Source organism: Oncorhynchus nerka, linkage group LG20 (assembly GCF_034236695.1).
Source record: "Oncorhynchus nerka isolate Pitt River linkage group LG20, Oner_Uvic_2.0, whole genome shotgun sequence".
Classification (NCBI taxonomy): domain Eukaryota; kingdom Metazoa; phylum Chordata; class Actinopteri; order Salmoniformes; family Salmonidae; genus Oncorhynchus; species Oncorhynchus nerka.
The window spans coordinates 36,362,537-36,372,687 of NC_088415.1; the positions used below are offsets into that span (position 1 = coordinate 36,362,537).

General features: G+C 42.7%; 1 protein-coding gene across 1 annotated transcript; it reads left to right on the forward strand.

Moving 5' to 3' along the window:
* The first annotated feature begins 1,279 nt into the window (after nucleotides 1-1,279).
* Nucleotides 1,280-9,341, forward strand: scrt2 (scratch family zinc finger 2). The gene is made up of 2 exons (XM_029622326.2): nucleotides 1,280-1,793; nucleotides 6,778-9,341. Exons 1-2 carry the CDS (start codon nucleotides 1,634-1,636, stop codon nucleotides 7,593-7,595), a joined length of 978 nt encoding a protein of 325 aa, XP_029478186.1. The 5' UTR covers nucleotides 1,280-1,633; the 3' UTR covers nucleotides 7,596-9,341.
* The last annotated feature ends 810 nt before the right edge of the window (nucleotides 9,342-10,151 follow it).

Consider the following 10,151-nt stretch of genomic DNA (forward strand, 5'->3'; position numbering starts at 1 on the left):
CAAATTGTTGAAACAAGCAGCAGCACAGTTATAACACTGTCACTTCCAATTTATGACTGTCAATTCAGCATGAAATTGTCCCATAGTCTTGCTACTGTATCATTGCAGCATGACAATGTTTTGCTGTATGATCCAGCATGGCTGTGCATGGTTTTCCTGATTGATTATTGAGAATGATGAGAGTTCATATGCATGACAGACATACAGTGTTCTACAAATGAGAAATCATGTCTTGTTATGTAAGATTTCTACAAGTCTCCAATGTATATTTGTCAGATACAGTGACACTTTCTGACCGTATTCTAAAAGAAAAACTGTTCAATATTTTCGAAATAACAAAAACGACAGAATATGTAGCTATCGAAAGTATTTGCTGCCAGCTATGCTTTAATATTATCAACCCAAATCAATCTAGAATTGACCTCACTAATTAGCAGATGTGGGTCTAATTTTTGCATTTCACTCTAATCAAAAAGATGTAATTAAACAGATAATACATTTTCATGCATAGCAGGAAACACATCTGTGCCGCACCGCCAGGGAAGAAAATTCGAGAGAGTTTGCCAGGAACGCTCCTAATACATCCATGGATAAACAGATAAACAGTGCTGAAATCCCTTTCATGAAACTCTACAGTGCATGTGTCAGGGTTGGAGTCAATTTCATTCCAATGCAGTCAATCAGGAAGGTACCTAAAAATCCATTTCCAATTCAAACATTTTCTCATAGGGAATTACGGAGGAAAATGTGAATTGTGGAATTACAGTAGGATATGTCTACGTTCGTTTCAGCCAAGGATAGTTTGGAATGGGGAGAGGTAGTGAGGTGACAGAGAGGAAAGGATGAGGAGGAAGCGAGGCAGTGCCTGTAACAAGGCAAACATAAACTGTGCCACTTCATCTGAAAACAATGGGAGACAGGACACTGAATGTGCTCTCATCCACATGTCTCCATTGTCTGCCCGCCCCCTCTTTTACTCCTCCTCTGAGCATGCCATGGAGCATAAGAGGGGGTGAAAGGGGGGTGGTAGTAGTGGGGGCAGTGTGTGTGTGTGTGTGTGTGTGTGTGGGGGGGGGGGGGTCTGGCTCTGTTCTTTCTCCTCTGACTGTGTGCGAATGAATGCACAGACGGTTCAGTGGTAATTTGATGTGTGTCCCCGGGGACATTTGATGGATTAAAGCTAAGCAGCTCCATTTCGCAGCACCACCTGATCTTCCACTGCCTGTGCCCCATATAAAAGCTGGAGAGATCGCTGATCTCAGCTAGTCCGACAGTCTCTCTCTCTCCCTTCCCTCCTCCACGCTCTCTCTCTCTCTCGCTCTCTTCTCTCTGGTCCTTTAAGCCTGCTGCATCACAGGAGCTATCCAGTGCTGAACCAGAAGATTTTTTATCTTTTTGAAAGCTGGGGGAGCCATAGAGTAACACACAGCGTTGCCGTCAGCCCTGTTCTCCACTGGTTTCCATTTTCTTTCCTTCTCTTATGTTTTTTAGAGGGTTGTCTTTTCGTTTAACACAAGGATTACTACTACCGTCAGCAGGCTCCAGCTCTGCCTGTTTGCTGCTTTCTTTGGGGGTCTTCTCTTTTCTTCTCATGCGTGATTCTCGGGTCTGTGTGTTTTTTATTCTTTGAAACATGCCCCGTTCGTTTTTGGTGAAGAAAATCAAGCTTGATGATTTCTCTTCATCCAATGCTGCCTCTAATCACCATCACCACCTGGACGACTCGTTCACTCCTTTCTCACGCTCCATCACTGACTCTGTGACCAACTTGGGGGTTCGCCTCAGTGAGAATGGTGAGTTTGCATACCTCTGCACAGCACACACACATCCTGCCTGCCGTTGTCTAGGGTGTGCTACTGTATCACTGCTCCCTTTGGAGGAACAGGTTTAGTTGTTGATTCCAGAATCAGAATGCCCCATGATATCAACATAGTAAACACAGTTGGAATTCTCTTTTGTTTGTGTATAAGTGGTTGTTAGGTGAAATAGTGCCTCTTCACCCCTTGACATGCCTGTTGTCTGGGAATTCATAGCAGATGTTACATAAAGCCCGCTGATTTTGCATCCGTATCGCAAATAATCCTCTCCAGCACCACTACCCCACCCCCATTATGCTCCCAGACTTTTTTTTTTACTCTGATGATAGGCAGACACAATTCAGGTCACAGCAGAGGATCGGCTTATGCAAATTGGGGAGCAAAACGTGCCGCACATCTGTAGACGTGTGTATCTGAATTTGTATTACTTGCACAAATTACTGTGTGCCTGAAACATACAGGATGACAAATTGAGATATTAACATATAGGATGACAAACTGAGATATTAACATATAGGATGACAAACTGAGATATTATCATATAGGACGACAAACTGAAAAATGTATGAACATGAAAGATGAGTGCCGGATGATACATTTGTCCTTAGCTGTTATTGTCCTTGAGTTTCCATCACAGTCCGAACCCCCCTCTGCCCCCCTCCCTTCCCACCCAACCAGAGCATGCATGCACAGTCTCCCCACCCCCATCCGTCCGCTACATCTTTCTCCTCCTTCCGGGCGTTTGAAAACTAGCAGAGGTAGAGTTTCAGCCATGTACAGTACGGCCGGGGGGGGGGGTTAGCTGGGGTGGGGGCGAGGAGGAGAGAGAGAGGGAGAAAAATACAGAAATGCTTCGGGCAGCATTGACGAGGGGCCACGTGACCAAGGGTATACAGTAAACATAGAAGAAAGGGCACATAGCTGCACAGTGGGCATCATTAGGACTGGGCATCACGCTAAGCCCAAGTCCAGTCAGAGCCAGAGCCAGAGCCAGAGCCAGAGCCAGAGCCAGAGCCAGAGCCAGAGCCGGAGCCGGAGAGAGATGTCCTTCACTTTCAGTCAGTCAGGTTTTAGCTCGCTCCCATTTTGTGGCCATATTTAGGATGCCAGACGTCTGTCTCTCTTTGTTATTTTGTCTGGCAATGAGCAGATAGCTTTACAGTTCAGCTCAATCTGTGAACAAACGATGCCCACTTGTTATTCCATCACATCACATACTACTGTGATTCAGTGATTTTAGATTTGCAACAGCAACCAATAACAAAAGCACATGTTTGCACGGTGTTGTTGTTATTCACAAATGATGGCTGTAGTGAATGGCCAATTTAACTAAATATATATTTTGAAATGATATATGAGGATAAATAAATGTTTGTTTTATTTACACAAATGCACAAGGTTATGATGAAGTTATGGAACCAGATTCGTTGCAAAAACATGACTTCTTTACATAGACCATGCGGTTGAAATTACAATCCTTTATAAACATGTTAGTCTCATTCTATTGTCGTGTAAATAATAAACACTACTCCTCTTCCTTTGAGAAAGAAAGAATTTTGACTGGGGGAGAAAAAAAACATTATAGTCTATTGCATTAGGAAGGAAGCCTTCTCGTCTGCTCAATGAAATCCCAGAGAAATCATAACATTGTTGAAAAGCCTTGCATCAGCACTTAGGCTGCGCCAACGGATTTCCCTCCATTGTGGAGACATTTGACTTGAAGTGTCTGTCGAACAACAAAGGAGGAAGGTGGGAGAGGGAGTCCATTAATTACATGCTTGCTCTGCATTAGAGGAATGAGTTGCTGTACTGCAAAGGTTGGTACAGCATTAGTTCAGCCACAAATGATGAACTCTCTGTCTGACCTTAAGTAATTGAAACCGGTTGCATATGTGCAATTAACCAGGGGAATAGAAAACAAGATGTCCACATACTGTTTGTTCCAATAACAATCTGTTGCTGTTTACAGTGTGTTTGACTCTTTTCCTGTGCTCTCTTTAGGGTACTGTATATTGGAGGAGATAGTGCCTCATTTTAGATGTTGGGAGAAAATATAACAATGTGTTATATACTTGAAATGAAGTAAGAATTACCATTACCTTAAGAAGTCTTTTAAAAATGATTTCTTTACTATAGGCTACATCTCCCAAATATCATAAGTTGTTATCTAGTCAACAAGAGATGGTGCGTTTGACCAAATACCACCCCTGCCTTCCTGTAAGATCCCAGTCTCCCAGTCCCACAGTATCATGGTAATGCCTTTGACAAGGAATGGGCTCTGAGAGGGACCCCTTGGGAATGGAGACAGCGTTCTAAGAGAGCACTTAAATGGATTTTCGAATGACCTGATTCTTAAAGGCACTTCAGCGAGCTTACTGTTGCATACAGGTGACCCTCTTCACAAACACTATAGCCATTTTGTTCCGTTGGTAATCCTGTTTATCGTGTTTCCGCTTAACCTTTCCATCACTGCACCATGTGCAATAGGCTATCATTGTGTTGTCCTCTCCAGTCAGTTTATTCTGTGCCCGAGCCTACATTACTTCTATCTTATTTCCCCTCACACAGTGTGTTCCAACAGCTGTACTATTTTACAGATGATGGCATATTGATCAGCAAGAAACTTAGAATTTCATTAAAAAACAGTCAATAGTTAATTTCCACCGCGTGCTGCACACAGTGCTTAGGAATGGGTTTATTTTTCTGCAGTTATGCACTACTTCTCCCAGGGCAGGATTTGGACCACACATTCCAATTGGAATCGTATGTTTGTCCTATATTCTCGGAAGCTGTTAAAGTGGAACATGTTTAGATAAATGCATACAAGTGTGTAGATGAACTCGGCTAATGTTACTTCACATTCAGCCTTGTTTAGCTCTTTACAGCTGCCAGGAAACCTTTTAGCTTCACTTGGCTGCCTCACAATTAAAGGAGGGACAAAAAATTGTCTAGACAAAAAGATTGCCCATCTGTAATGTAACATCAGTCAATAATCTAGTGAGAAATGTTGGAAATATCCTGGAAGTGCTACTCTGTTGAGATCAGAGGCATCATGCCCATAGGGGGCACATGCCCCATCAGATTTGTAATGTAAAATAAATAAATAAATATATATTTCTCTCTAATACTACTAGCCACCTAGCAATATTATGAAGTTGGCTTTAGCCCAGATAGGCTCCCAATCTCCAAACCTCATAACTATAGCTATAGCTACCAAGAAGCCATGTCAGGCTATCAATCCAGTTAGAGTCGCTAGCTTGTCTAACTGTCTTAGCTGGCAAGGCTGGCAGACTTTAGAAAAGCAAGCAATTACTAAATGTACTGAGTAAGACTCACATTCTTTCAATCTTTTACCCAAATTTTAGCAGAGATGTAGAGAAGCATATTTCGTTTCTTTAAAAAAAGAACCACCACCATATGTATATGTATATATATATATTGATATAGAATTAAGCATAATGATTATGGCTCTAGATAGCAGGAAAAAAGCTGTTTCAGGTGTTTGCATACTTTGTGCCCCGTCAGATTTATGTGGTGCTTGATGCCCCCTGGTTTAGATCAATTCATTTATAGTGTGGTAGACAGTCAACCCAGACCCTTGACAGTGTGTGCTGTCTGATGGGCCCAGCGTGTTCAGGCTTAAATTAGGCAAACGCAGCAAAGAGATAGTCACAGAGGATTGACATACCTTATAGTGAGAAAAGTCTTATCGTGGGAAGAAAAGGTGCCTAATCAATGAGACCACGTTGTGTAATAAGAGGGGCCTTCTTCCACAGGTCTATTTAATGAGCTATTATCTGTATGTAGCAGCCACCACTCATCTGCACTGTAACTGTGTAATAAGAGGGGCCTTCTTCCACAGGTCTATTTAATGAGATATTATCTGTGTGTAGCAGCCACCACTCATCTGCACTGTAACTGTGTAATAAGCCACCACTCATCTGCACTGTAACTGTGGAGGGGCCTTCTTCCACAGGTCTATTTAATGAGATATTATCTGTGTGTAGCAGCCACCACTCATCTGCACTGTAACTGTGTAATAAGAGGGGCCTTCTTCCACAGGTCTATTTAATGAGATATTATCTGTGTGTAGCAGCCACCACTCATCTGCACTGTAACTGTGTAATAAGAGGGGCCTTCTTCCACAGGTCTATTTAATGAGATATTATCTGTGTGTAGCAGCCACCACTCATCTGCACTGTAACTGTGTAATAAGAGGGGCCTTCTTCCACAGGTCTATTTAATGAGATATTATCTGTGTGTAGCAGCCACCACTCATCTGCACTGTAACTGTGTAATAAGAGGGGCCTTCTTCCACAGGTCTATTTAATGAGATATTATCTGTATGTAGCAGCCACCACTCATCTGCACTGTAACTGTGTAATAAGAGGGGCCTTCTTCCACAGGTCTATTTAATGAGATATTATCTGTGTGTAGCCACCACTCATCTGCACTGTAACTGTGTAATAAGAGCCTGTGTGTAGCAGCCACCACTCATCTGCACTGTAACTGTGTAATAAGAGGGGCCTTCTTCCACAGGTCTATTTAATGAGATATTATCTGTGTGTAGCAGCCACCACTCATCTGCACTGTAACTGTGTAATAAGAGGGGCCTTCTTCCACAGGTCTATTTAATGAGCTATTATCTGTGTGTAGCAGCCACCACTCATCTGCACTGTAACTGTGTAATAAGGCTGAATGCTGTGAATAATGTTCGGCAGCAGCATAACAGTCCGAGGCCTGTGGTTAGTTCTGTGTGATTTGGGGAAATTGCAATGTGTTTTGTGTGTTTTTATGCTATTGTTTCATAATTTACAAGAGGCAATCATCAATAATAATCGTGTAATCACATCACAATAGACGTATCTACCGCCACAACCCCAGGTCTACTGTAGACTACTGTAGACTGTGTGTGTGTGTTTTGCCTTACTATAACTATTATTGTGTGTGTTTTCTCCAGGCTACATCCAGGATTACATCACGCCATCGGTATACCAGGGGGAGAAGAAGATGGAGCTCAAGCTGGCCTCGCCCGTCTCTGACCCCCTTTACACCCAGGTGAGCAGCGGGGGCGAGGAGTACTGTGACACTGACCTGGAGCACCCTGACAGCCCCCAGTCCGGCATGACAGCCAGCGGCTTCTACAGCGGCGAGGCGGAGGCCCCGACCGAGGGTTACACCATGGATGCCTTCTTCATCTCCGACGGGCGCTCGCGGCGGAAGGGAGACGGTGACGGCCGTAAGGGAGGTAGTTCTGCCACGTCCAATGCCGATGCCACGGAGGAGAGGGAGGCCGGGGCCGCCGGCACAGCCCGCCACTCCTGCAACGAGTGTGGCAAGACCTACGCCACTTCATCCAACCTCAGCAGGCACAAGCAGACGCACCGTAGCCTGGATAGCAAGATGGCGCGCAAGTGTCCCACCTGCGACAAAGTGTATGTGTCCATGCCGGCGCTGGCCATGCACATCCTCACCCATGACCTCAAGCACAAGTGCGATGTGTGCAGCAAGGCCTTCAGCCGGCCCTGGCTCCTGCAGGGCCACATGCGCTCGCACACCGGGGAGAAACCGTTCGCCTGCGCCCACTGCGGCAAAGCCTTTGCTGACCGCTCAAACCTCCGCGCCCACATGCAAACCCACTCTGCCTTCAAGCACTACCGCTGCAAGCGCTGCAATAAGACCTTCGCCCTGAAATCCTACCTGAACAAGCACTATGAGTCAGCCTGCTTCAAGGGATCTGGGGATGAAGATGAGGACGAGTCCTGCTCTGAGAACTAGCTGGCGGAACCAGAAGGACGGAAGCAGATTTTGGAACCCTAGGTTCTACAACCAATAACCCCTTCACTCTGCCCTACATCCCTTTTTTCTTCCTTTTTATAGAAAGCAATATTTTCACTGAGATTAACGTGAAGAAACTGTTCTGATTATGGCAAAGACAATTTCAAAATATGCTGGACCCCCCCCCCCCCCCTGCACAGTAGCTAATCGTCCACAGATACATACAATCAAAACACCCATCCCCCAAATAAAGACTTGTTTTTAGCTCACACACACAAACACAAGCATACGTACACACAAACACACACCCACATACGCACACACACACAATTATATATGAGGCCTGGCATGTGAATTTTTATCAATGACTATAATGATATTGATATCAATAGTAATAATATTTAGATTCCTGATATTTTATAGAAAATACTACAGGAAAAAAAATAAACAACATAAAAAAAGGACAGTAACAGTGTTCTTTTGTTTTTTAGAGACAAAAATGACCTCTTGTATTTTTATGCTGCTTTTTATTTGCTAAGAATTGAATTCTTTTGCAACTGCCAACATGAACTTTTTATGAAAATGTGAATTATGACAGTATTTTCAAAAAATGGGAGATCATTTAAAAGTTAAAAACATACCCTTTTTGTCACACACATGTTTTTAATTCAATAGGTGTTATTTTTCTATTGTCCGACTGAATTTGTTGTTTATTTTTTGTGCCAATTCTTCCTTGATTTTTTAAAAGCAAAGCATCTTTGTAACTGTGGGTATTCCAAAAGCTTCCAGCCAAACCTATTGAACAAAACCTAAAGGCAAACTACATCAGCTGAGAACAATTAGGATCATGAACCAGGGGTCATTGTCAGTTCCATCAGAGCAGTTGTTCTGAGTTGTTATTGGAAACCTGTTGAACAGGTTGTGTTATCACAAGATTCCGGCGGCAATCAGAGTATACGCTCTTCATCATACTGGTAACTAGAACAAAAATCACACTGGGAGCCAAACCAAATCTACCGATCTGTTGTTATAAGTGCCATGTGCATTGTGCAGTGACCTGTCTATAGCAATGAAAACCATCCCTGTTCTTCCTCCACCGCAGTGGCTTGCATGAACTTTGCCACTCTGTGGTGTTTCCCTCAGTCTTACGTAATAAGCAATGTTCATTATACACTCTCTGACGTGCCCCCCTCTTTTTCTATTACCTCAATAAGGAAAAGGTATGATCTCATGACATGCACCCTCAGTTACAAAGGATTCGGTTTTTGTATTTATATGTTGCTGAAAGCTCTTTCTACCATTAGATGTAAATCGTCCTACTACCTTGTACATAATGTATTTCTCTATTTATGTAACTATTTATTTATCTGTCAATGTATCTATGTATTTTATTTATTCATTTACATGATTGTTAATTTATTCATCTATTTATTTATGCCATTACAATATTTGTCTATTCACGTGTTGAAACCAGACTTTCCATTGACCTTGTAAAGATGCTGCTGATCTTTAAAGAAAATGTTTATATGCATGAAACTGTAGAGAGTCCATTGGACTTTGTTTTTTTAAAGAGGAACAATGTCTCGTATCAGCGGTAACTTCAAACACATGATGAATGCAGATTATATTTGTTTCACGGCAATAATAACTTCACTGGTACGGCAATTGACATGTATATTAATAATAATCGAAGCTGTCCTGTTTGCAGTCAATTTAGGGCAATAAAATGAAACAGATGAACAAGAAGTGTTAAGATATCCTGCATCTTGTTGTTGAAATAGAAATAGAGTCCACTCAACTGCCTCCCTCCGTGTATTGGCCGAAGATTGACCCTTAATCATGTCATACAAAACTGTAGCAAACGTTACTATTGTGTTTTATTAAGACATCCCATGAAATGTAACCTTTTCCACATATATAACATCAAAGACTTCCTTATTCAACCCTCTGAATAAGATAGGGGGAATCAGGTTATTCTGAGACACATTCTATACTACCAGCTGGCTTGTCTTCCACCGCTCACAGAGCTGTATTCCAGAATCCTGACAGGTTGAGTTAGTTGGAAGGAGGACTGAGGAGCCCCAATTATCATGCCAGAGGAGATAATGGCAATGGGAAGGCTTTTTTTCCCAGGTGGATTAGTCAGGCGATAATAATAGCAATGCAGTAATTATAAAACAGTGTCGACCCCAATTGCTCTCAAGATTACCATGCCAGAGCATTGCTGCACGCCACTAATGCCCTGGAAAAGGGAAAAGTCAGTCATCGAGAGATTGGCTGTAAAACAGTTGTTTCACTCCTTATGATGGAGACTGGGTAGGTTTCTGTAGCCTGGTCTAGCAGTGCAATGTGAATATGCCTTGAAAATACCGTAGAAGTTTAATAGACATTTAAATTACAACACAAGAAAATAAAAACAACACTTCCCAAAATTGTCACTTGGTTGGAAGGCTGAAAATAATGGTGTAAGGCATCAGGGTGATACAGAGTTTAGCATTATTTGTTATTATAGGCATTTTTCACAATCACGGGGGCTTCTAAAATTAAGCTGTTTGG

Bases quoted from the DNA above. Each gene is read 5' to 3' on its own strand.
- scrt2 (XM_029622326.2), top strand. From the start codon at position 1,634: ATGCCCCGTTCGTTTTTGGTGAAGAAAATCAAGCTTGATGATTTCTCT. The intron at 1,794-6,777 runs GTGAGTTTGCAT...TGTTTTCTCCAG, and splicing joins GGTTCGCCTCAGTGAGAATG to GCTACATCCAGGATTACATC.